Genomic DNA, 27,366 nt, shown 5'->3' on the forward strand with positions numbered 1-27,366 from the left:
CCCTCATTTTGTGAGAAGAATTTGGAAGCATCCAGTAGTAGCTTGGAAGTATGTAAAAACTTTAGGACAAAAGGCTTTCAACTATGGAGAGATAGGTAAAAGGCTTTCAGAGCATTCAAAATCTTATATCCTTAGAGAACCTTCTTGTTGTAAAAGTAAGAGATTCCAAATCTTTATTGATGCTGATTTAGGACATATAGTCACAGCTGATACCTCAATTTTGCTTTCTAGTAACTTAAGAGACCTTTTCATGAAAGGCACGAAATTTCGATTGTACTCTTTTAAAGAGTCTTGCCTTTTAAAAGCTATCGACAAGGGAATCTCAAAGTTTGTTTTGCAATTAGAAGAATGTTTAGGAGTTCAAAATATCTTATCAGAATGGAAAGGGAAGATTTTGAAGAAAGTTGCGTTGAAACTAGAAGAAGTCCCTTCGGTAAATTACTCAAAGCAAAGTAACCATCTTTCTAAAGAAGATGAAACTCTCCTTCGAAAATTCCATAGGAATTTTGTTATTTCTTATATGGACAAATGTTCCAATAACTTTGTTTTTATTTGCAAAAAGTTTTACTTAGAATGTCTTTTGAGAGAAGTGAACTCGCTTGCCAAAACTTACGCCCCTGCCTTAGTTTCTCAAAAGATTTTGATATCAAAACATCAGAGTTTTTGCAAGTCTTTTAGGTTTGTTTGCAATCCAAGTATACCTTTTCTTTGTGCTGCTTGGAAGTTTCACAAAACTCCCAAAAAGCCAAGATTTATTGCAGTTGCTTGTGAGACTACTTTGACGGATGTCTCTAAATGGCTAAGCTACTGCTTCAAAGCCATGTTGCCTAGTGTCCATGAACTTTGGAGGGACTTATTAAAAGAGGCAGATGTCCCCTCGCACTTAAGTTGGATTTTAAATGACTCTGTAGGAGGGATTCCTGTTGTAAATTTTTTTAATTCCTCTCGAAGCATTCAAGAAAAAGAGTCTCCTATTCTCCTTTAAACCTATGATTTTACGACGCTTTACACAAAGATTGAGTTGGAAGACCTGAAGTTTAGAATAAAAAAGCTACTGGCTGAAGTTTTCAATCTGAGATTTGACAAAGATAGATGCAAAGTGCTAAAAGTTGAGAAAACAGCCTTATGCTTTGACTTCTTGTGGCTATGGGCACTAATTGTGCCATCTTTTAAGCAAACTTTTATCTTTTTACTTATGAATTTGAGTTTATGCAACGTCTTATTTCTATCAATACCTGTCCTATCATTTTACATAAGCTTAGCCAAGTTAGGCGTTTTATAGATGATTTATTTGTACCAGATGTTCCTAACTTTCAAGACTTTAGGTACAAAGACGCTAGTGCTTTTCTAGAAGGAATCTATCCTCGTGACTCTTGTGAACTGAACTGCACTTCAAGAGGGGATTCTTGTGTTTTCTTAGATCTTAGAATTCTCAATCTACCATAGGATTAGAGATTGATATATACGATAAACGTAAACAACCTGAATATAGTGGTTTACACATTATAAAAATGCCTCACATTGACTCAAACATTTCTGATTTGGCAAAATATGGAGTCATTTCTTTCCAATTCCATAGAATTTTTTGCCTTTGTATAACTACGGAGTCTTTTATCACTCAATGTAGTAATTTGATCACTTTTACTATTACACAAGACTCAAGAGGTATAATCCAAGGAAAATAATGAAAAAAGTACGCACAATCTTAGATATGAAGTCTTTTATCTATGGTGTATCGGCCTTAGGTATGTTTAGAATGATTAAACATAAGCTGAAAACAAAAAGCAGGAAGCTGAATAGACCGTTTTTCTTTTAGTTTCAAAAGAGAGTTTGTTTGAGTATGCTTGTGCTTTCTAAGTTAGAAATGTATTTTTGACTCTTTGTAGGAAACAATACATAAGTGTAAAGGACCATTTAGCTTTTTATGTTTTAAATAAGAGTGAGAGTGAGAGAGTAAGAGAGAGAGAGAGATATTCCAGTTTTTTGGAAGATTTTGTTTCTTGACTTGCTTGTTTATTTTTGCTTAGTCACGTGCTTCCTTTCTTCTTTATTTCTTGTTTTCTTTCTCTTCTGTTTATTTGACATATTTTAGTAAGCACTAGGTTTGCCCAAGAGACTCCGCGGGTCTTTAGAAACCCAGTATAGCTGCTTATGCTTGGGCACTGATGACGACATAAGTGTTGCTTTGCTTGCTAAGTATGTCTTCCTTTTGTTTTTTTTTTAAGTTTTTGTTTACCTCTTTTTTCTTCTTTCATATCTCTTTCATTTTTACCTTTATTTTCTGTGTAGATTTTTTATCTTTAGAACAACAAAAAATCTAAATTTGTATGACTGGACTTATTCTAGTCTTACAAAGGTATATAAAAATTTACTTCATTAAGTATGAATGAAAACCGCGAGAGCAAGCTCAAATGCGGGAGTACATCATGCAATGCATGAGGAAAAAACAGCTCAAAGTGTGCTAATAAAGAACCAAGGCGGAGGCTAAAAATGCCATCTCAACCCTGAAGGAAACTCAGAGAAAAAAGGAGATCCCCTCCAAACTCTGAAAAAAGTAGCTCTCCTGGCAGTGGTTGCTCTGGAGGATCCCTGCATGCTCGCCCAAATGGCCATCAGAGTGTGTACTGTGTCAGTCCAAATACTGGCCATAGTCTGGGAAGGGTGAATCTGGATACCCTCCATTGCCTCTGTACACCTGGCTCTCCAAATATATGAAAAATGATGCAAATGTGCTCGACTAAATAACAAATTGGACACTCGTATGGTTAACTAAGGATTTAGATTCTCTGTAAGAATGCAAATTTCAATGTCCTGCGTCAACAAGACAAGGCTAACTCTTTTTGTTGTTTGTAGATGATTATGGATGTTGAAAATTATGGAGTGCTAAAAAATGTGGATGGTATGTCAAAGGATTTACCAGCAAAACAAGTGGAGTCCTTGGAAACTGTTTTTACTGCTCTTCACAAGACTTTGTAAGATTGTGGGATATTAGTCCCTAGAATGATGCCTCTTACACATGTTTCCTTGTTTCCACAAAGATCATGTTGATCGTAACTCTAAAAAAGACTAGGCCATACTGCGATGTACTTCTGAAGCTTGTTGCTGGTGATTGGTTGTGTTACGATATCTTGTGGCATGCTATGTTGTGAAGAGCTTTTTAAGTGTGCCCTTAAGTGAATGAATGCAATGTGGACAGAGGTGACCTGAAGAAAATCATAGGTGCTCTTGAGAAAATCTGGTCTGAATCAGGCCAACTCTTGAAAGGGGAAAAGCTGCAATGGAGTTCAATACAGGCTCAACAACATTTTGGCCTAGGGCCAAGCCTTAATGAGTGTATTCATGGGTTAGAAGAACTTTTTGTGATGCATAGAGACGAGTAAGCACTTTTGGTTACAGATTTTTAAATGGTCTACTAGTTTGGTAGTAATTCATTACTGAAGCTATTTGTGCAATATTTCATGCTCCAGTCATTAACAGGTTGGCAATACGTCCTCCTGTGTTGCAGGTATCATTTAAAGGTTTCCACTGTTTGTGCTCTGTCATACCATTCAAGGTTTTTCTCTCCTTTAAACACATTGCCATGAAAGAGAAAACCTGTGGTTGAAATTTCTAATCACATTTTTACGGTGTAATTATGAAAACGCATACATTAGTTTCAAATTTTGCTCTGAAACCCTCTGTGCTCTTTGACTATTGGCTAGTGCTCCTGATGTGGTAGCCTTGCAGAGTTTACTTGCTGAACAACCCGACATCCCTTCTGATGAAGGTATCAATTCTTTTTTGCCAAGTCAACTAGCTGTATTTACTAAGCTTTGTTTGATAGGTTGTGGCCAACTATTGACCGCTGCTTCTCTGATGGCAGTGCGATTTATCTTTGAATATTTCTATGCTGGATATAGCACTTGAAAGGTCAGTGGTACAGGAAATCTTGAACTTGTTATTATGGGTTGATTCCAATAGGAAATTCAAAAAATTTCTGTTGAGGTCCACAGGGATGAATGCCGTGCCCAACTTTGGAAAGATGCTGCTCAAATACACCTGCACTACTTTTGCAGGGCTTTGTGGGCACATGCATCTCAATCAAATGATTTTAATGGAGCTCTGTCATTTCTTCTCCATTTTTGAGCTTCAGAGAAAAAAGCACCTATGCTTTCACAAGGATTCCTGATGGCAGTACAGGCATCCTTCTAAGCTAAATGAGATTTGATATCTTGTGTCAAATATTTGGAATCGAATAAAGCCAAATGAAAACTCCTATTTGCTTTGGTGGTCCTCTCACGCTCTACCTAAATCTCTCTTATGTCCTACATGGATATCATTTGCCTTGGAAACAAACCCACCTATAGAGCATGTCACATTTGCAGCATCTTCTTTTGAGAAAAGTACTCTTTTGAACTTGGAATAATAAACACAAGAAAATATATTAGTACAAAGAATCATTTGTTGGAAATGAAGGCCAATGGGGCCTTGGTGTGGTCCAAACCCGCTTGTGGGTGCTGATTAATGGGCGCATGATGTGCATGACGACACGTGGAAGATTGATAAGGGAGAGAAATCCCATATGCAATGTTGACTCCTATGAGACTTGGTATATAATGAAGGTGATAGCCCCTCTCTCACATCCCAGCTGGCTCTTTTTGGTGGATGTGGGAGAGGCTTGCATGGCTATGGGACGAGGGATTGGGACCCCCCGCATCCGGCGCTTCTAGTGGTGACACGTGCAATCGGCCACGTTTTCCTACATGGTATCAGAGTAGGCGATGAGCCTGCGGACTGTCTGATAGACACGTGGCAACTGCGCACAACTATGTGTACTTGATGACTAAAAAAGTTCTGGTGCGGCAGCTGAACAATAACTTCGCACACGTGGGAGTGACGACCCATGTTGTGCTTTGTCTGCAAGTAGTGGGCGGCTGTCGCTCTGTGGCCAGAGGTGTGTTCAGAACAAGTGGCGGTATTGGACACGGTTTTCAAGGCGGCTGACATAGGGGTGATGGCCTGTGCAGTCCGCGTGTGTTGCTGGCTTGTGAATGGCCAGATTTTGAAGGGCCCTTGCATTCCATGTGTGTGATGGGATGACCTTGTGTAGGGGGGTTGAATTTGAGGCGTCTGAATACTTGCTTCCTCGTGGTGTTTGGACCATGGGGGGCTGTTGGAAATGAAGGCCAATGGGGCTTTGGTGTGGTCCAAACCCCCTTGTGGGTGCTGATTAATGGGCGCATGATGCGCGCGACGACACATGGAAGATTGATAAGGGAGAGAAATCCCATATGCAATGTTGACTCCTATGAGACTTGGTATATATTGAAGGTGATAGCCCCTCTCTCACATCCCAGCCGGCTCTTTTTGGTGGATGTGGGAGAGGCTTGCGTGGCTATGGGATGGCCCCCCGCACCCGGCGCTTCTGGTGGTGACACGTGGCATCGGCCACGTTTTGCTACATCATTCACTAGCAAGACTTCACCTTAGCCCTTTCCCATTGTTGTGAGATTTGAGTTTTAGTTTTTGTTGGTGCAAGGGTTGCTTGAAGGCAATGTATCTGGTTGAATGGTCAGACCAATAGGAATTTTTTGAACCTATTTGACGTTGTTGAGTGCCAAATTGGGTCTAATGTACTGTTGTAGATGGTTGTTGGATGCTTGATGTAGTGTTTGTGGTATGTATAAGATCTTGTAGGATGGTAGGTGCTTGGTAGTTGTTCATGTCCATGTTGAAATTGCCCAATATAATTGTGGGTTGGCCTGGATTTTGTTCAGGCAAGAGCTCTTGTATGAGATCCAAAAACAGTTGTGTTGAGGTATGGGGGGTTCTATCTACGAACCAGATGAGGACTTGGAATGCTGTGTTGTGGCAGGAACTCTGCTTGGATAATATCTATTCAGCCTTTGGTAATGCTGTTGGCTTTGTGAAGTGTTGTATTTTTCTTTAATAAATGGAACTTCCAAGGCTACTGAAGCCATCAATCGTGTCATAGTATGGGCATAGGTATTTTGTCTTGTTTTCTATTTCTTGTTTCCTGTAAACACACAATGCCGCTACGTATGGCCACTTCGTGTTTTTTAATTAAGAGATTGTTCAAAGATTGGATTGTTATGTGCATGGAAAGGTATTGTTCCAAGTCACAACAGTTGGTAACCATTTTGTTTCTGTTCTTAATCGTGCCATACAAATGAAACGAAGAAGAAACCTATGCATGCATGGTCCATAATTGCGCGGCTATGCAGGTAAAGGCTCTAGTGATTGAGGAGAGAACTTGACAATCTATCATTCTTGGGTCCATTTTGATGACTTTGGTGGCCATGGTAAGATCCCACTTATGTTGATCCTTTGCCTCTTTGAATGTCTTCACCATTCAACCATCCATTCTCTGGTGGGCTAGCCAAGCTGTGTACTGGTCCAGCCTTTATTTCCAGATATGAATTGTACAGTTACATGGCATTAGAGGTAGGTTGCATCCACTTCTCTTGAAGGCCTACCAAACTTTAAAATGTAATGAAACATGGTGGAAGACTCAGTAAGAGTAACACCAAGTAACATTGTTCTACTAGCCATAATATTTTTGAAAAATGAACATGAACATCTATCATTGCACTAGAAGCCATTTGTCAAGATGCACTTGCCTATTCTCAATCGTGATGTTGTGGGTACTTGCATTGTAAGTTTAGAGTAGCTCCTTGGTGACTCTACACTCCAAACATCATGCCATGCGAGGTTTGCCATGCTTGGAGGTCATTCCTATTGAGATTTTTTATTGTCTTTTTTGGCTACTTGATTGGATGAGGGCCTATAAGCTACAGAGGCATCTTATACAATTTTGTAGGTCTATCACTACATCCAAAGGGCGTTTAGACCATTTAGACAGCAAAGGAAGAAGTGATAGAAAGCAACAAAATGTAATGGGTGACAAGGGCATGTAGGAAGGTGCAAGGAAGCAAGGAGATCAAGCAATGAAAAATTCCACTTGGATATGCAAGCAACCCTTCCCTATTTTGAAATGTAGATAGCGACAGTATATTCAATATTATCCTCAAAGAATCATCCTAGGAGCTTATGACGATATTTGTACATCTATTTTAGTGCAATATTTTCACCATGCAAGATCTAAAATATGGCTAGCATATTGAAGAGATTTATGGGCATGGTCCCATCGCTTCGGCATAAACTTTTTCAATAGTGTGTGATGCTTGGGGGGTCACCTCATAGAAATTTAGTATACCATGTGTATTCTAAAGGAAGGGTATTTCAATTCAAGTTTTGGAAAATATTTAACATGATCATAATAGGAGGGGTTTTTTAATTCAACTTTAGAACGTAATTCGTTAGATCATCCAGTAAAGAGGGGTGGTTTTATTCAGAAAAACATTTTAGTTTAGGGTTTTTTGAATACCTGCATGTGATACACAGGGTTTCTTTGTAGTGTATCCCTTGAGGCATGATTACTGGCACACTAGCTAGCCTCACCACGCCTTGCACCCTCCTTTAGCACACCTCTACTCAGCAGTCCACTAGGCCATGTAGGCACTCCCCTTGCTTGGCCCTTTTACATCCATCTTGTGTGGATGGAAAACCATATAGTACTCATTGCATCCATCGCATTCAATATTCTCTTCTAAAAATTGGGATTGTTACAAGTGTCTTCAATTTAATGACTTCTACTCGAAGTCCACTTGCATTGACTTCTATACTAGATAAGGTTTCGAATACAACTCGTTTTATATAGGATGTTTTGAACCGTGTACTGCCATGCTTTAGAAACTAGAGTGGGTGTTTGCAATTGATATTTTTTGAATATGCCTAATAATCTTTTGTGATTAATATAGTGCAGAATCACTTTCAAGCTCATCCAACAGCTAGCTTGAAGAATTGGATCTTCGGTGCTTTATACCAATTTTGAGGACAAGGTTCAAAAAATGGGTAGGAACATCTAGCAAAGCCTAAATTTTTTTGATTGATTATTTTCCCAGATTTTTCATGGCTCTTTGAATTATCAATGACTACTTGGATGACAGCAGTCTCAAGCCCCACGTCCTCAATTGCATTTTCCAACACTTCAGTAAAATATTCATTAGCCTTGGCATGGTGAGAGGTTTTGATAGAATGACAAAAAGTCTCACCCTTAAATGTTGCAACCATGACATTGATTAGAGCCCTCTAGGTAACATTTTTTCATCCATCGCTAACAATGGTACAAGAAGTTCGCTCGATACCCTCATATACAACTTGTTGCATCTCTTCTTTAATATTATCATAATAGGCATCCAACATGTTGTTACCAATAACATAATAGCTTGGGATTGTAAAATTGGGACAAACCTTTCCTACGAAAACCATGGCCTTTTTCCAATGTGGGATTTGCACCATGACCAAAGGATGCCCGGTGCAATAAATAGACTCAAAAGTTCTTATTGAGCTTTCTCTATATGTAGTGCTTTAAAGTATGCTTAATTAATATCCATTCATACACACTTCCATGTTTATGTTTATATCATGATATTCAAGATACTCCAAATAGCAAACTTTGTTTTTCTTTGTTAACGATTAGAAATTGATGTGGATATCTAGCACATTATACTTGTCTAAACCTAGAGAGAGAGAGAGAGAGAGAGAGAGAGAGAGAGAGAGAAACCATCCAATTGTCTTGCCCCATCCCGAAGTAAATGGATGATCATGAACGTGGTAATCTACCTATTAAAATAGTGTGGGATGGGAAATTACCTTTTCCCACATCCTTCTCTCTCTCTCTGGAGTAAGCATCTATCTGATCATTCACAACATCATGTTTTGTTGATGAATGTCAGTATTAAAAACACAATAGTGCAGTAGCTAGCATTACTTACATTTAAAGTTAACCCATTTTTTTCTCTAGGCTAGTATTCTTTCTAGATAAGCTAGTGTCTACTTTGATTGTGTCAAGCATCATCATTTGTTCCCCCCATTTTTTTCTCTAAGATAGGGTTCTTTCTAAATAAGCTAGCGTCTACTTTGATTGGGTCAAGCATGAGCATGAGAGTGTCTTTTACAAACCTACTTCATCTTTTATTTCTCCAAGCTAGTGTGTTTCTTAAAAGCTAGCAATTCAAAAATGTGTATTATAGTATATGAAATCTATAAACTATGAGCATTGGATATACTATAATCTACTATAAATTATAATTTGTTGATGTCTATACACATGGAAGACTTTGAACGAGCTACTATCGGTTCCCATAAGCAAACCACAACTAGCTAAAAGTCAAGTATTCTATCTTACTTTACACTTTTTTGATAGTGTAGCATATATTTTATATCTGTGTGTGAGTCATTACAGGTTACCAAGAGAACACCCAACTTACAAGGGACTAAATATTTTCCATTCGTGTGCAAGTTGTTACATGTTGGCATAAGTGAACTGCCAACCACAGCACACAAACTATTTCTCAAAATATTTCTTCCTAATAAAAATATGCTTTTGCTATTTTTTGACAAAAGAAATTCAAAATGCAATTACTTTTAAAAAACTTCAACTTCTTTATAAAAATTGAGCATACTAGTACTTTTTCCAAGTATAAACTATTTCTACCAACAAACTAGAAGCCACAAGTTGATCCAATTCATATCTACTTATTAGTAGATACCAAAGAGAGAAGCGATCCCATCATCGACACTTGATACTTTTAAAAAGGATAAATAAAATTTACGAATATGAAGCAGATTCATTTTTATAGATGCTTGAAGGGCATAGTGAATGATACACAGTCAGGTGTGCAGGACTTGAACACCGCAGTTGCAAGATATAGGGACTTTACTTGCATAGTGTTTTGTGAGGAGTGAATCTTTTAGATTGTCTTGGATGTCTATAAAGCATATGAAGTAGCGAAGATATCCTATAAGGCACCAGAGCGTGCAACACTCCCTCTAAGGAGTAAGTGCTAATAAAAGTTTAAAGTCATATTAAAAGTTTAATTACTTGCATTATAAAGATAAAATCGTAACTAGTGCATGTAAAGAATGGATAGCTGTCAATTAAATGGACTTCATGATTGCTGTTTATTTTAATCATCCTGTTGATAAGGTCTGTGTGGTTTTAGCCTTGCAGTTCTTCCACATTCTACTTGTCTTATCACCTCACTAGTCTCTAGTCTAGACTGTGAGTCTCTCATATTTCATTTATACTTAAATCTTTGCTATATGCTACTTCCAAGTGAATGTCATGACTCACTTGTAGGCTCCACACTCATAACACATATTGCTTGCTTATTTCTTGAGCCTTGAGCCTTGCTCATACTACCAAGCTTACTTTGGCCAGATTTGGAATTTGAGACTCTGAGTTGAATAAGGGATTTTTAACATGCCTTGGCAAAGACCTTGACATCCATTTAGAGAATAATGTGTTTTTAGCATGCCATCATGACATCCATTTAGAGATTGAACTAGGATTCAAACCTTTTCTAATTTACGTTGTCCTATTCTAGTCCAAGTCTCATGAGACATCACTTTTTTTTTTGCATCTATGCCGATTAAGTCCAACTCTGTAATAAATTTACCGTGACTTGGAATTAATGCCAAACCTTGCATTCTTAATCTCTTCTTCCTCATACAAGGTTTGTGGTTACATGGGCCATGGCCACACATACTACCTTTTGATGCAATTTAGGCTTAGTTGCCCTTTTCTTAGCCTCGTGTATGGCCTTGTCTTTCATTTCTTCCTTCTCCTTTTTCTAGTGGTCTATTGCATGCATAGCTCTCTGAGTTAGTGGCATCATGTATTTTCTTAACTTTCTACCATCAATACATGTGGCCAATTGCATGCATAGCTCTCAGCATTTCTTGGGTTAGTGGCCTCATGTACTTTCTTAACTTGCTACCATTAATACATATGGCCAATTGCACACCATCAAGGGTTTCTAGCTAATTCCACAAATCGATAAGTTCTTTCTAGCAAGCTTTGAACTGATCATACTAGCTCTTAGGTGATCTCAATATTTCTTTTCCTCCAAGGGTTTAGGTTATTCCACTAGCTTCTTAGGGAGATTGATCAAAGTCAAGAGAGAGGGATTGCACTAGTGGGTTGCATTAGTTCTTGGTCCCTATGGATGCTACCTTAAAGGGCCATATCCCAACACATTGAAAAGGAAGAGAGAGTGCTTTAAGCTAGAAAAATTTCTTTGCATGTAGAGTATTTATCCAAGATCCAAATATAAAAGTTTAGAGGCTGAGACCATGTGAAATTCTGACTATAAGGAATTGTTCATTGGAACCCAAAGGTGAGTGCTTTGTAACAATGATCCTTTTAGGTGCTAATTTGGAATTTTTGTTTATTAGATCCATGCTTCACAATGCCTTATAATGATACATAAGCATTTCAACATCCACCAATCAGGAAAACTTTCCCTTGGGATAGACAATCAAGGAAAATAATTCAGACAAGCTTGCCTTTATTGAAGTAAACAAGCAAAAGTATGAAGATAAATTATAGAATCTTTGTGGCCCTAAAGGGGCTTGAACTTACAAAACATTTAGCAGCATCCACTACACCAAATAAACATCATTCTCATTATTCTATGGACTTTGGTGTAGAGTTATTAGTGTAGATTGAAATAAAGAGTGATTACTTTCATGAGATAAGAAATATAAGGGCCCAAAGATAGTAGCATCAATGCAGCTTAAACATAAAACAAAACAAGAGTTAGGTGGAAAATCTACAATAAATTTCCTATGCAATCTAGGCTAAAAAGGAATAATTTATGGCTCAGCAAACAAGGTCAAAAGAGATTTTATGATGGCCTATATATTTGAAATGTAACTTATTCTATATTACATATTAATTATATATCACTTGACACCACTTATATTGGGATTATCTAAGAGTGATTTTTGTTAAGTCATATTGACCCCATAATATCCTCACTAGTCATAATTATATAGTTGAGCTTTAAATAAATTAGTTGGTCTAACAAGTATGAATATTAGAAATATTTACTTATGAATAAACTACATTCACCTACTATATTAAGTTATTATAGCATATCACACTAAATAATTCTTTTAAAAATACAAAATAAAAATAAGGATAATATATTATTAGTATAAATGTATGGATTTAAATAAAAATTATGTAAATTACTTCAACGCAAGTTGAAAAAAATTGTATATAAACTAAAAGATAATTTGAATACCAAAAAATTTAGTCTTACATCCAATAGGGGCGGATAGTTATCATATTAAAATCTAGCCTTTGTATGATTAAAAAGACATTGTGGTTTTCAACTAGGCTTGCTAGATGAGCAATATTGAGGAGGTTGATGTATAATTTGAGAGGACTTGAAGGGCTCACTACTGCACACAATTTATGCTCGACTGTCATAACCAAACAAGAGCTTGTTCATGTGAGAGGGAGTGATTGCATTGCCCTATAAAACTAGCTCACATGCATTGTTGGCTCCACATGTAGGTCCTAGATGGCAACCATGGTTGGCTATTCTGTACTCAGTTTGGTAAAAGTGTGGTTAGTCTTCTTACTCCCCCCTCGGAAGGATGGGTCTCTCAGGCAACTAGTTTGCAATCTAGAAGCTATCATAAATCGGACTTTGGACCTTCCTATGTGTGCTATGATGCCAAAAAAGTGATCCTCTACGACAAGGAGGGATAGTTTCAAACATATTGGACCTCAAGGAGTACAACCTTTATCCTCAATCAATTCAAAGTGGCTACCTTGCTAGCTAAGTAAGAAGATAGACACAATTATAACTAAGCTCTCTCAAAGCCCATAATTTTTGGTAGCAGCATATGTAAAAAACTCATGGACATAAAGTCTAACCTCCTTCTTGGCACTCAACAACCTCAAGCTAATCCAAATATTTATGAACCTCAAGCTTACCCATAATATTGACCCATACAAAGACCACCAATTCAAGACAAGACTGGAACAACAGGGCCTATGACGATGCAACCCAAGCATATCAGCAAACCAACCAATCAAAAAAATATCAAGAAGGAAAATTCGACTGGGGCCACACTTTGCATAAGGGATAGAGATGAGGCAACCCTCTTTTATTTAAGAAAACCCCACTTACATCCTTTAAACAATGAATAGGAGAATCAAGCTCAATCTAGAAAAAAAGTGTATGAACCTCCCCCATCTCAAATTCATGATAGCCATATGATTACCGATTCCAAGATTGTGGTAGTTCCAATCCACCACTAGGTGCATTAATAAGAACCCTAGGTGCAAATAGTTATTTGATGTGATTAGAGTTAGGGACAAACATGCCACCGCTCCCTAGCCAAAGGAGGAGAACTCACCCACATTTTACAAAAGGCTAGAGATGAGATCATAAGCACCACCCTTGTCATTTAAAGGAGGATGAACGAGACTGTATTGGAACTTTGTCAAAATAGAGAATCAAGCTCAACCTAATTAAGAGGTGTAAGTGCCTCTCCCCTCTCTAATTCTCAACATAGCCATATAACTAGTGATTCAAATATTACTAGTAATTCCAATGATAACCCCACTTTGTACCCTCAATCACTTAAGAAAATGTGGTGGGGGAGAATTCAAGAATCAACACCATGACCCAACTATAGATTCAAATTCTTGAAAGATAGATTCTATGTTGGAGAGGACTAATTGGTAAATTACATCTTATTTCAAGTTCTAAAATTCTTTTTTATTTAGTTTGCTAAAAATTAACAATTGATTCTAATTCTTAACCCTATATTAGGATGGGAATTGGAGAGAAGGATTCGGAGAAGGAACCAAATAGAGGATTAAATTTTGGAGAGAAGGGTTGGGAGAAGGAAGGAAATGGAGAACAAAAGGGGGGATAACAAGTGGAGTAGGTACAACAAGAGGGGAGGAGGAGGAGTGGAGAAGAAGGAAACTTAGAGGAGTGGAGGAGGAGGAGTGGAGAAGAAGGAAACTTAGAGAAATGGAGGAGAGGAGAATTCAGGGAGGAGGGAGGAGAATAGAGGGAAAGTAGAGAGAGCAAGAGAGAGAGAGAGAGAGAGAGACAGAGAGAGAATCTCTCCCCCTCACCTCCATCTCGCCTGCCTCTGATGTCTTTCACCAGACTAGTCCTTCTCATTTCCTACTGCCTCACTCCACTATTGCCATGTTGCCATCGTGCCTCTCTAAACCTCCCTCCCCTGCACGATCCACTCACATCCTCCTAATTATACTAAAGCTAGTTCATACCCTTAAGGCCCTCTCCATAATTCTCCTCCCACCATCATGTACAGTGTAGAGAGAGACAATAAAGGAATTTGTGATCCCACAGCCTCCATCTCCCCCTACTATACTATTTTGTACCCACCCTAGCCCTTCCCCCTACCCACCACTTCCCTCTACCACCTCTTGTTGAAGATGAAGGGGAGAGAGAAGATAGGTAACTACCTATTTATTGTATACTACACTGTATCAATCATAGCATGACTATATACATGAGAACCCCGTAGGAGTAGGGTTAGGGTTTGCTCATATGTCCTTTATGGTATGGTGTAGTTTACACCATCCTAAACACCCCCTCTAAACTGCACTAGGTAAGTATAAGGTGCATGTACAATATTTTTTGGGGGATTTCTTTGATGCATATGATAGTAACCAATATTGGAAAAAATTAGAGTTGCATGTGTGAGGAGAATGATTATGTAGTGGAAGACTATACAATGAGTACAACTTAGTAGATCTTGTACATAACATGAATTCCCTCTCTTAATTTGTAAGCCATATTTTGCCTTTGGGAACAAAACCTAGAAGATAGACCAAAGGGACAATGAAGGAAAGCCAAAAAATAAGAAGTGCACATGGATCAAAGATTGGTTGATCAAAATATGCTTGCATGAATGACTTTATTTATGGCTATGTGCTGAACATATCATAGTCATTATGGACTATGTAGCTACTTTACAGGAGAGGCATACAAATATGAAGCTAGTTGGTTTATCCTTGAAGAAATAATTCAGGATATTGTGACATACAAGGGAGTCACCACACAAAAGAATTGGAAACTATGATGGATGTATAATTAATAAAATGAGGGTTTATATTAACATGTCAAAGAAAGAGCTAGCATTGAGACCTTAGGTCGCCCATGCTGATGTGGTAATGATATGGTAGATGCAAATTATGCTACTTATTAAACGACAATGATAACATGGTAGATGTCGATGTGGTGGGATAAGGCTGATGTGGCAAAGTGGTGACATGACACTAGTGGATAGGGTTGCCATGTGGCAACTTGTAGACCAAGGCAAGTTAACCCAACCTTATCTTGACTAAGGAAAGTTAACCCAACACTATCTTGACCTACTTGCCACATAGGCTTAGGTTTATAAGATCTTAGAAAATGTAGAAGGGCAGCATCGTTGTCAATAAAGAAGATGATGATAATGAAGGTTCAAGCTCTCCTCGCCTAAGCAAAGTTGTGGAATGATCATATTGCTATTGTTGGCTTTCACTATGGAGCTGTCGTTATTGAGTCATGGTTGAAGTTGCAGGTTGTCACTTCCATTTTCTTTTTGCTATATGGTGTCTAAGCTTAGCAGTTTGCTGAAGCCTAGTATTATGCCTTGAAATGCATGTGTCCATTGCTCCTATCCATTATGGGTGTGGCTTTGAGGTTGCTTGTGATCCATTGTGTGCTTTCCTTGAGTTCTCTCAGTCATTAATGCTTGCACTTATTTGGCATTTTCTAGTCTTAATGATCATTGCTTGTGTTCATGTGGTTGAGTACGACCTTTGTCATTGTAGAGTGCTTCTCCATTACAGAGTCTGCTTGCTTTGAACTTAGTACATGCTATTGAAGTTTGTAGGTCTATAAATGAAGTCACAGCTTTAGTTGTTGTAGCTTGTTATTATTGTTGTCCTTGTGTTCAATGTTATCATTGCTAGGTGCTACCAATTGTAGAAATCTGTGTTGGTCAATTGAGTGTGTGTGTCATAGCATTTGCATGTTGCTATGTCTTGGAAATACTAGAGCCTTTTGTTTGTGTGTCACCTACCCATGTCATTGTTGTAAGTACAAGCATCATGCGTGTGTGTCATTTGCCTCATTGCGGAGCTTGGGTGTAATTTGGTTTCTTGCTTCTTATCCGCTTGCCATGTAGGTTCTCTGATACCATGTTAAAGGATGAGGAGGAGGGGGTGGAGTGCACAAGATAGGTAACTGTACATTATGCACTATACACTACATGTATTCATCATAGCATGAATACATGCATGATAATCCCTAAGGGTAAGCGTTAGGGTTTGACCCTATGCCCTTTATGGAATGCATGAATACATGCATGAGAATACCTTAGGGTAAGTGTTAGGGTTTGACCCTATGCCCTTTATGGAATGCTATAGTTTACACCATCCTTAATTCCCCTCCTGTACTATCTTGTACTCTCACTGGCACTTTTGGTACATGACACTTCCCTCTATTGCCACTATGTTGCCCAACTCCCAACATTATCACTCTTAGCTTCATCCCTCCCTTTCACCTACTTCCTCCCCATGCCCATAGCTAGGCTAGCCCCTTCCCTCCCCGAGGTGAAGGAGTCAAAATTGCCAAATCAAGCTCTATTAGTGGATACAACTAATCCTTTTGGTGATACCAAGTTGGAGGAGTGAGAACAATTCCTCAAGCTCTACTACTATGATATGTGCAATGGCATTCTTCATGCCAAACTTTACGAGTGTACGGAGTTTCTCAACCAATCTAGGAATGGAATCAAGGAAAATGCATGGGACCTTATAGAATTGCTGGACTCCTCCCATGACATAGGATTGCTAGCAAATGACTCAACAAACATCTGCCCCTCTCCACAGAAGGAGGTGAAGCATGAGAATGGTGTGTGCTCCTCCTAGTATCTGAACTTTAGCTATGGCTCTCAATTCCTAAGCCTTAGGCTCATTTACCTTTTCACTATAGTGGGACTTGTCTATCGTTAGCATGGTGCAGCTTGTCCATGTTTGGGACTTGTCTATCGTTAGCATGGTGCAGCTTGTCCATCTTAATCTTTCAAGCCAAATACACAAAGGTCTTTAGTCATCCACATTTATCTTGGTGGAGCTTTCTACTCTTCTACCCACACATGAGTAAGTTTGGTTCTACCTATCCTCTTGATCTCCTTTCCTACTTATAGGTCATGGCATCTCATGCATCTTTCCCCTCTCTCTTTTGTGTATGTGTATTGCTACTCACTCTTATTTTAGTGATTGTTTGAAAGGGCATATTACAAAAAATTTGAACTCAAAAATAGCTCATTTAGAGGAGCTTTAGAGAATTAGAAAATTCTTAGAATCTTGGATAAGGGAATATGGAATCCATCAAGGGTGCCATGTGGACTTCTCTTAACATATGTTCTCCAATATATGGGATATTACACTTTGTGTCCAAAATATCTACAAAAATATCATTGGTGCTTCACAATAAAATATTTCCTTTGGCAGGCCTTGCCTGACCATGTTAGGTCTCCTTGCTTTTGCTCCCATCCAAGCTATCCCCTAACTAGAACTATGCTTATATTTTCATTTTGGTTCCACTATTTGGCCCACAACTTTTACTTCGAAACCAACTCTCTCCCTCCTCTCTCTGTCTTCCAAAACATTTCAGTGAGTTTTCCATACAAAAATGCATTCCTACCACTTTCTAGCAGCAGCTTGTTTTAAACTATCTTCATTCCACACTTGATCAGTCATTTTTCCTCTTTTGTATTCATGTTTTTCTTCCACTTGTGAAAATCTCTTAGAGAAACATCTGTCCAACCTCTTTTTGTCCCTATTCTCTCTTATTTTGTTAGCACTTCCATTGGTTCTCTACTTGCTTCTCTCCCTCTCTCTTAGAAACCAAAATAACAACTTGACTCTGCTTGCAAGGAGCAGGAAAAACGGGCGTTTTATCAAAATTTTCCCTTTCTTTGTCTATTAAAGCATAGAGAATCAAGTTCAGAAGAAAGAACACATACTTTCAAGGTGATGAAGTGATTCACTTTGAAAATTGTCTTTTATATGTTTGTTGCAAAAGGCAGGAAAAAGAAGAGATAGAGGTAGATGACATTTGAAGCCCTAAGGTTGTTTTCAACATTTTTTCTCCCCTAATATAGCAGAGACAGAGAGAGAAGAAGGGGGGGGGGAGAGGGAGAGAGAGAGAGAGGGAGGGAGAGAGAGAGAGAGATCATATCCTGATAAATATCTTGTTTGTTTGTGTGAGAAAGTAGGGGAAAGAAATGGATAAAGATTTTCTAAGTATGTTGAAATAATTTCTTCTTTGTTTGTGTGAGAGGGAATCTTTAAGGGGAGAGAGAGAGAGAGAGAGAGAGAGAGAGAGAGAGAGAGAGAGAGAGAGAGAGAGAGAGAGAGAGAGATTGTAGTTTTGAGGAATTTTTCAAATAACTGCTATGTTCATGGGTGAGAAGAGAGAGGAAGAGAGCTATTATTAATCACATGGTACTAGAAAAGGGACTATTGAGATAGAAAGTGATAGATATCAAGGAAGTTTATAGTTTTTTATGCTAAAAAATATCAAGTATGAGCATGAGAAATGGAATCCTCATCTCTATAGGAAATATCTTTGGATCACAATGTAATCCACTAATCATGGGTATTATAAAGTGGCTCAAAATAATGCAAAGAACATCTCTAAACATTGCTAAGGTAGAATCATGGATTTTGATATGTCTCCCAGTAACAAGATAGTCACTCACATATATGTTCAACATGACTTTACCCACGTGGACATACACGTGCATCCAAATGTAGGCTTTCCACATTGTAGGCCCAATTTGTAAATACTTGATAGTGTATTAGGTTCATGCTTTAAAGTATTTGCATTTAGCTAGGGACAATGACACAACTTTCTTATCCTTGCATTTGTTTGATATATTTGTATCTATCAAATTACAAGGAGTAGGAGCGAGTAGCATGCATTACTAAGGTGTTGCATGTGCTCCATGCTATTATTGGTAGTCTTTAGTATGAAGGTCACACACCGTTAGAGTTGAAGAAGGATGGGATCTTATTTTATGACACAATTTTCATCATGCTAGAACAAGAAGGGCAATATGGAAGATTAGAATCTCTTCCCTTGCCTTCTTTTGGTAGTCCAAAGTTGCAACTTCCAAGCATAGAGATCAGCAAACATATAGAAATAGAATGTTCAATGATGTGAGAAATGCTATGAAGCCAACTATCGATAGAAGAAATGCTAGGCTGAGTTGGTCTCTTCCATTTCCATACTTTGTTGATTTCTTTGCTAATTGTAAGTAATTGAGAAAAACAAAGATAACATATAATCACAAGATTTTAGATTTGGATTGGCTATGTGAATTATTGGACAAAGGATGGAAAACAAGAACATACCATATTGAAGACTTGGAACAATGTCCATTGTAACAATTTAGATGTGATATTTTAGTAAGTACACCAAACAAATCTTGTTTGCATTAAAAAGGAAAATGTTATAAAATACTATTACTGAAATTTTAGTCTTTGCAAGGACTTTATCGGAGGGAAAACTCATTGCATGTCTTTCACATATAGAAGGTTTAGTTTCACAAACCTGCAATGGGAAGAAGCAATGTATGATGATTTGTGTGGTGGGACTCATAGTCCCATTGTTGAGGTATTGATTTCTCAACAAGGAAATCCTGATCTAATGTTCAAACCAAAAGAGGAGTGGACCATGTGGTTCATCAGAGAAGAAATGCAATTGTTGTGGCAACATCAAGCCCTCCCTAAGACTTATTATTTTAGACTTGATAATCACAAAGTTAGATAATATAGGAATGAGACAAACATCCTTTGTAAGAATTGTTGTCTCCCACATACTCTAGAAATAATAGAGATATGATGGCAAGGGTCCATATTTTTGTCCTAAATATTGGAGATTAATACTATATAGTTGCTTTGATCCTCAATGCTCCAACAATGCACTTGTCTATGAGGCATTGTTAGATGTATGAACATAAATTACAAATAATAGTAAAGCCATGTTTCATTGATTATTAAGATTATATTTAATCATTAGCACATCTAGATTGATAGATCTCTATGGTATGAATGACACATTGATAAACCTTTATAGTTTTAAATCTGTGTCAATATGTGTAAATGTGTATGTGTGTGTGTGTGTGTAAAAAATAAAACCTATAAACAACACAAAACACGATGCTCAAATAAGGGTGGATAATAAACTTCTCATCTTATGGGTGTACATAAAATATGTATACAATTGGTAAAAAGTGTCGAATCCGTCAGGTAGTCCAGATTCTTAGGTCTACTAGCTCTACTTACCTGCCACCATCCAAGAAAGACTAGGTGTTAGAACATCATAGTTTTAAATGGGTAGACAGGTAATGCATGTATTCCTTGGCATGTTACTGCTTTACCTAGGAACACAGGCATCCTTCTAGATTCACATATATCAACTTTTTGCAAATACCATGCTATAGGTACCATCAGTGTCACTAGTCCATCATTAGTCTGCCATCAAAGTGTGTGAGACCATAAGGGGGTGGGGGATAATCCATTCCCTTAGGTTAGTCAATATCAACTTTTTACCAAAGAGGAATACTCACATGTTGAAAAACGACTAAGTCTTCAACACTTGATTTAAAAATACTTAGAATCACCAAGTGATGAATCACCATAAAATAAAATGTAGCTATGGGGGGGGGAGTCCATACCCAAGGGAGATAAATGCTTGGGAGAATCAAAAAAATGTTACCATTTTCCAATGAACGGGATTTTAAAAAGGAGTGCTCAACATTCATATAGGGGGTACTTCCACACTTTTAGATATGTAAACCTTGAAGACCTTTAAAAGAGTGCTTATACATTCGAGGAAAATAATTTTTGTAAAGCCTAAAAATAAAAAATTATCTTTTAAAATTACAAAAACTAAGAAAGGGACACAAGACTTACAACAAGAAAAAGAGAAAGAATGAATTAAAATTATATATATATATAATAAAATCTATATAAAGAATAAGAAAAAAAGTATAAGATGCTCTTAATAGAATTAGAGATAAGACAAATCAAGTATATCAGAAATTCCATATACTTGTGTATTTATGGAGAGACAAAACTATATAGGTGCCACCTCATCTCTATGAAGTCCGCAATCTAAGGTAATAGTTGGATGAGGGGAAGTGAAGGGAAATAGGGGGAGGGGGGAAAAGAAAATAGAGATAAAATTAGCAAAGAATTAATGGAGTCATGGGACAGGGAAAGCAAGATTGTGTGACCTATGAGTACATCAGTGTATGAAAGGCAGATGAGAAGACTTGCATTACAATGTTGATTTTGCATGAGAGATGAGGAGCCGGGTTTCACAGTGGGTTAGATGAGGTGTGGGTGTAGCATAGCGCAGTATAGCAATAGCAACAGTCGAGGGTGTGGGGGTCAATGGTCTATAACAGGGAGGCTAGGAGTGCACTACAATAAAGTGGGCTACGGCAGGCAGCATAGGGCCCATATGTAAGGGGTATAATCAAAGCTGAGGTAGGGTAGGGTGGAAATATGACGCAGGTAGCCTAGGTATACAAGGGGGAGCAGAGAGGGATAGGGAATACTGCGTATTGCGAGGTACTATATTAGGAGCCCATAAGGCCATAAGAGGGTGCACGGGACAAAGTAGCCCATGGGTTGGCATTATAGCAAATGGGGAGAGTGCGAGGGGGATTAAATAGGGGGAGATAGGGACTAGTCACATAGTTTGGGTTGGGGAGGGGGACAGGGACAAAGCTTGAGGAAAAGGTGAAGGCAGCTACCACACTCATGACTCATGAGGGTGAGCATAGAGAATGAGGAGTAGTGGGGTTTTTTTTCGAGAGGTGGGGGCATTTATTGTGCAAGGCCATGTATGTAGGTAGAAGTGTAGTTAGGGTAGTTAGCGTAGAGGGGTTTGAGGTAGAAAGTAGTTAGCAAGGGGGGTTACTTAGTCAAAGCTTAGGTACGCCTTTTGGGTTAGTGCAGTTAGGAACAAAAAGGAAGTAAAAAATAAGGGAGAAAATAGGAAAAATAGGGGAATAATTTAGGAAAAGTTTAGAAAACATTAGGAAAAAAACTTGGGAAAATAGGAAATAATTATAAAAAATGCAAAAATATGAAATAAAGAAGAATTAGGAGGGAACAAGAAGCAACGGTGGAAAATTTATGAAACACGGTTTAATTAGGTTAGGGAACTAGGATTTTATAATATATTATAGTTAATTAGGTAGAAAAGAACATAAGAATTAGGAGTAAATATATATATATATAGAGAGAGAGAGAGAGAATAGAATAGGACATAACTAGAGTAACAAAATAGAAAAAAATAGAAACAAAAAAAGGGGGGTTGGAGAAAAAGAAAAAGGGAATGGAATAATAAAAATTTTAAGAAATTTTCAAAGGAAAATTTAAAAAATTAAAAGAGAAATTAAAGAGAATTTAAGAAATATTAAAGAACAATAAAAATAAGAGAGAGACAGAGAGAGAGAGCAAGCGACAGAGAGAGAGAGAGAGAGAGAGAGAGAGAGAGAGAGAGAGAGAGAGAGAGAGAGAGAGAGAATGTGTGTGTATGGGGGGGGGGAAGTATGTGTGTATATGTGTGTGTGTGTGTGTGTGTGTGTGTGAATAGGAAGTGTGTGTGTGTGAAAATAAAAAATAATAAAAAATAAAAAAGAATGGGAATAGGAAGTGTGTGTGTGTGTGTGTGAAAGTAAAAAATAAAAAAAATAAAAAAGAATGGGAAGTGTGTGTGTGTGTGTGTGTATGTGTGTGTGTGTGTGTGTGTGTGTGTGTGTGTGTGTGTGTGTGTGTGTGTGTGTGTGAGAGAGAGAGAGAGAGAGAGAGAGAGAGAGAGAGAGATGGAAAGGGATTACCTCAGGGTTACTAAGAGGGGTTTGGTAGTCAATAAGAGAAAGGCAGAGCAGTAGTGAGAGAGAGGGAGGGTTTTCTCCCCCCTTGGTAACCTCATTTTTTGATAACCTCCCTAACCTAGTTCTCCTCCCTTATCTTTGATAACCCCCCTAACTTGGTTCTCCCCCTCATTTTTATTTTTGGAAAATTGTCTATAGAAGTTCCACTCACCCTCTTCTTATACTCTAATGTAACTATTCAGCTCAAAACAAATGGACCAAACCTAAAACAAACCCACCACGACCCTGATTGTTATACAACAATTAGGTCTCTTTGTATTTTCCCGCCACTTTTAAAGTTCTCTATACCTTCTAATTCCCCCTTGTTTCCCCCCCTACTTATTGATGGGTTTACTACACCTCCCCACCCTAACCTTAACTCTCGAAAACTCCTAAACCCTTACTCAAACATACCCACCCATTCCCACCTCCTTCCTTTAATGCAGCCGTTACCACCGCCCTCTTCTTTATTGTTGGCCTAATAATGCCACTGCAACAACCTTTCCCCCACCCTGCGGGACTCGTATCACCACAACACCTCTCCTTATCTTGTTAGAGCAGCTACCTTCTCTTTATTAACCCCATCCTCCTCTGCATTATTTTAGTGGCATCCTTTAATATAATAATTATATTCTAACATGCGATAATAATTATATTCTAATATATTGTAGTAGTTAGATGTTCTTTCTTCTATTTAACCCATGAAAATGAAAGAACATTAAGGTTTTAAATAATTATTAGCATTCTACTTTAATCAGCTAGCTTGTTCAGGAGATGATTACAAAGTACCCCTTGAGCAACAGAAGCTCAACCTCATTGGTTGGTTGTCACAGAGTTAGTAGTCAATTGTCCCATGAAGAGATGCATGATTGGCTATTGCTATGTGGATTTGGCACATGTGGTATGGGAATTGTTGAATTACACAAGGAAGGCCGGCTTAAGTGCATGGCAATGATGTAGAAAAAGTTTGCAATGCCTTTGTTTTCTATAAAGCTCTACCTAGGCAATGACATGATCAGTCCTTTTGTCCGTTGCTTGGGTATCTAAAAGCCCCATGAGAGTTGATTGTAGTGCAGGTATCTAAAAGCCCCATGAGAGTTAATTGTAGTGCAGTTATCTTTTGATGATAGTGGTCATAATAAAGCAGCTACTAGGTGTAGATAGCAAAGTCTCTTTGATGTGTCCTCAATCATTGCCTCAATTGTAATTACAGCAACAAAGCCTGTATGCATGTGCTGTGAGTTTGTTAAGTCTTGTCAATGATTCTCATGAAATGTACAGAGGTTGATTGTCAACAATTGAGTCACCTTTTGTCTTAGATCCTTGTTATTAAAAAATTATTTACGTGAGAACCTAAATCGATATTTCATGTGATGTTCTTGTCATTTTATGTGAGGCATCTAGTTTAGGTTGCATGGTAACTACATCACATGCAATTGAATCAATGCTCTAAAAGCTAACAAAATGGTATCAGATCACATTGCTTAGGAGCCTTGTGAGTCCTTATGTGAGGTCTCATATTATAGAGCAACTCCGTCATGGTTCAGTGTTGGGGGCTAGTGTTTCTACCAAAGCAATATTGACTTGGGAAGTGCAAAGAAAAGCTTGTGGTCAGTAAATCATCCATTCAATTTTTCCAAGGTCAGATCCATGGTAGAAGAAGATCGTGTTAGATTTGACGTAGAAGAATATGCCATGCAGTTGATTGTTAAATATGAAGTTAGTGGATGGTTTGGTTTTGGGCCTAACTTTTCTCTATTGTGGTAGTTTCTTTGATGCATGTATCTATGCTTGGTTGGTCTTACCTCATATATTTAGGAAGAAGATTGTTTGGGGCACACTGCTTAGTGCCTAGTTTGGTTCTTTATTCCAATTTGGAGGACGAGGGAGTTTTTGGGCATAGCTATTGATGTTAATGATTGGTGGTAGACACTTGCTTTGGGACCTCCACATCATGGCGACTCCCTTTTGGTATCATTTTATTTTTCCCACTTTGGTTTAAGGGTCGTCAGATAGAGTCAAGCATCTAAGATTGATGGCAGCACAACTGCATGAGTTTATGAGCATGAAGATGAGCAATCTTTCAAGAATTAGTGTGGTGAAAGGATTTCCAAGACTGATCAAGGTCAAACTCTTGTACTTTGGAAGAATAAGAAATCTAGAAGCAACAACCAAATAAGGAGACATGCACTAGACATTCTAGCTGAAGCATGTGTGCTATGCTCAAAAGGAATTTTTGATAAATATTGGGCCTTTAGTTGGTGTTAACTGAGATCTTATTAATCGATTGTGCTCTATGTGGGTAATCCAATTTTGGTTCCATGCTCTGTGTGGATGGTAGTTTGTCACTATGCCTTATGTAGATGGTAACTTTTAGAGCTTTTAATCTCTATCAATATCTGGAGTAGATTTGTATCTATTGTTGTTTGATGCTTCTTCTCCCCATTTCAGTTCAGGGGGGAATTTTTGAAAATGAGCCTCATGGGGGCATGCATCCTTGTAGCAGTTTGAAAGGGTATGATCAGAGTGTTAACTCATTTGTTGGTTGTTGCAGAGTTTGTATTTGGTTGCCCCATGAAGAGGAGCATGATTGGCTACTAGTACATGGATTCACATAGCACATGTGGTATGGGACTAGTTGAATTACTCGTGGGTGGCTCAGTTGATGCATGGTAATGATGTCGTAGAAGGTTAGTAATGTCTTTGTCTTCTACAAACCTCTAGGTGATGACATGATTGGTCCTTTTGTCTGTCTCGCAGGTCTCTAAATGCCTCGTGAGAGTGGTTGTAGTGCAAGCCTCCTTTGAAATAGTAGTCACAATAAAGTAGCTACTAGGTGTAGATAGAAGAGTCTCTTTGATGTGTTATTTGTCATTTCCTCAATTGTAATTTAGCAACAAGGCCGATGGGCATATGCTGTGAGTTTGTTAAGTTGATCAGTGATTCTCATGAGAAATATAGAGATTGAGTGTCAACGATTGTGCTTCCTTTTTGTCTCGACTTCTTGCTATTGAAATATTGTTTATGTGAGCACAAAATAGAAATTTCATGTGATGTTTTGGTCATTTTATGTAAGGTCCATTTCAAGTTGTGTGGTAACTACATCATATGCAATTGAATCAATGCTAAAAAAGCTAACACTTCTAGCATCCATTTTGGTTTGAAAATTCCTTGAAAATTTGTACCATGCAGTATGATGTCTGTGTGAGCATGTGGCTTCGATTAAAATCCACAAAAAAAACATCTGGCAAGACATCAAAACCCTAAAGCATACCCTTTGATGCCACAATGGCATTGGGATTTTGGAATTGGGGACACATTCATCATAATCTCTCCCTTGAAGATGTATATTGGGTATCAATTATTTCTTATAAGACGTTAATCAATCTTGATCAAATAGACTTCATTCTCCAATAGATGCTACCACATCAAACAGTATTCTTGTCTTTCATGCCAATCAAAACTATCATCATGGCCTTGAATACTACGATAGGAATACTGTTGATGATGGTTAATGGATGCCATGGTGCTATGTGGTTTTCTTAAACCTTAAATTTGATTGCTAATCCACCCTTTCACTTTTTAATTGGGTTTTTGCATTTGTTTCTTGTTTGGTTTCCACCATTGCAATCGGCACAAGATTTGTGCCTAGAAGTACATATTCCCTTCTCTTGAATATTCTCCTCTCACTTTGCACATCCTTCCCTTTGCCCCTTTAATGTCCATCCCACCCAAATGCATGCATTGTATGTTAGTTTTCTATGATAATTCTAGCTACTGTAGGGGTTAAAATTCCAACTTCTTTGCACACTAAAGAAAATAGGCTTCTCCTCTGATTAAACTGGAAATAATTATGGGAGTGTGCACTTTAAAGTGCTCACTTTTTGTATAAATACCAAGATAGTTTGATGGTAATTAGTGTGTGTAGGACATAAGAAGGGGGATGCAAGAGCCTCGCAGGAGCATTGAATGAGACCTCAAAATTGTAAAAAACATGTTCCTAGCTCCCATAAGCTCCTCTTCTTCCTTCCCTTTCTCTATCCTTGCCTTTTTCTCAAGGCATGGTGCAACATTCCAATTGGGTTTTCATTTGTCTTAATAGATAATGTTCATGTGCATAAATACAATTTTATATCACTCACATTGATTTGGCTAAAACAACTATTGAGTGTTGAGTGCTTTGTAGTGGCTAAGAAAGCTTTTTAAACAAAAAAAATGAGCAAAAAGGAAACAATTGTTCAACACTATTAGGCAAAATTTTGTAGTGTCTAAGCAAGGTATTTTAGTCAAAGCAATGAGTAGAAGGTTTACACTTAGGCAACACAATTGAGGTGTAAATTGCTATGCAAAAGAAAAAAGGAATTGCAAAGGCTAGACTCATGCTCAGGGAGAATACAAGCTGAGTGGGTGCCCAGATGTGCAGATACGGGATCGCTATTAGTGGATACTTGAGTATGTGTTTTTGTAGTCCAAAACTTATACAATCACTACTCGGACTCGAGGGAT

General features: G+C 38.0%; 1 protein-coding gene across 7 annotated transcripts in view; it reads left to right on the forward strand.

The window, feature by feature from the left end:
• The window catches only part of LOC147895198 (uncharacterized protein At5g43822-like), a 28,290-nt gene extending 21,992 nt beyond the window's left edge, over positions 1-6,298 (forward strand). For 4 of the 7 annotated variants that reach the window (XM_087383983.1, XM_087383985.1, XM_087383978.1 and 1 more), the window contains 6 exons: positions 2,854-2,972; positions 3,197-3,376; positions 3,506-3,553; positions 3,702-3,766; positions 3,863-3,909; positions 5,757-5,870. In XM_087383983.1, the coding sequence (XP_087240109.1) occupies positions 2,854-2,972; positions 3,197-3,376; positions 3,506-3,553; positions 3,702-3,766; positions 3,863-3,906 (456 nt within the window). In that variant the 3' untranslated portion in view covers positions 3,907-3,909; positions 5,757-5,870. Of the gene's footprint in view, positions 1-2,853; positions 2,973-3,196; positions 3,377-3,505; positions 3,554-3,701; positions 3,767-3,862; positions 3,910-3,992; positions 5,697-5,756; positions 5,871-6,224 lie in introns of those variants that run through there. The other 3 variants (XM_087383982.1, XM_087383980.1, XM_087383981.1) reach the window with 3 other exon arrangements.
• The last annotated feature ends 21,068 nt before the right edge of the window (positions 6,299-27,366 follow it).

The sequence above is a fragment of the Dipteris shenzhenensis genome, chromosome 13, assembly GCF_047967505.1.
Source record: "Dipteris shenzhenensis isolate YYH24624 ecotype China chromosome 13, Dip_SZ_1.0, whole genome shotgun sequence".
NCBI lineage: Eukaryota > Viridiplantae > Streptophyta > Polypodiopsida > Gleicheniales > Dipteridaceae > Dipteris > Dipteris shenzhenensis.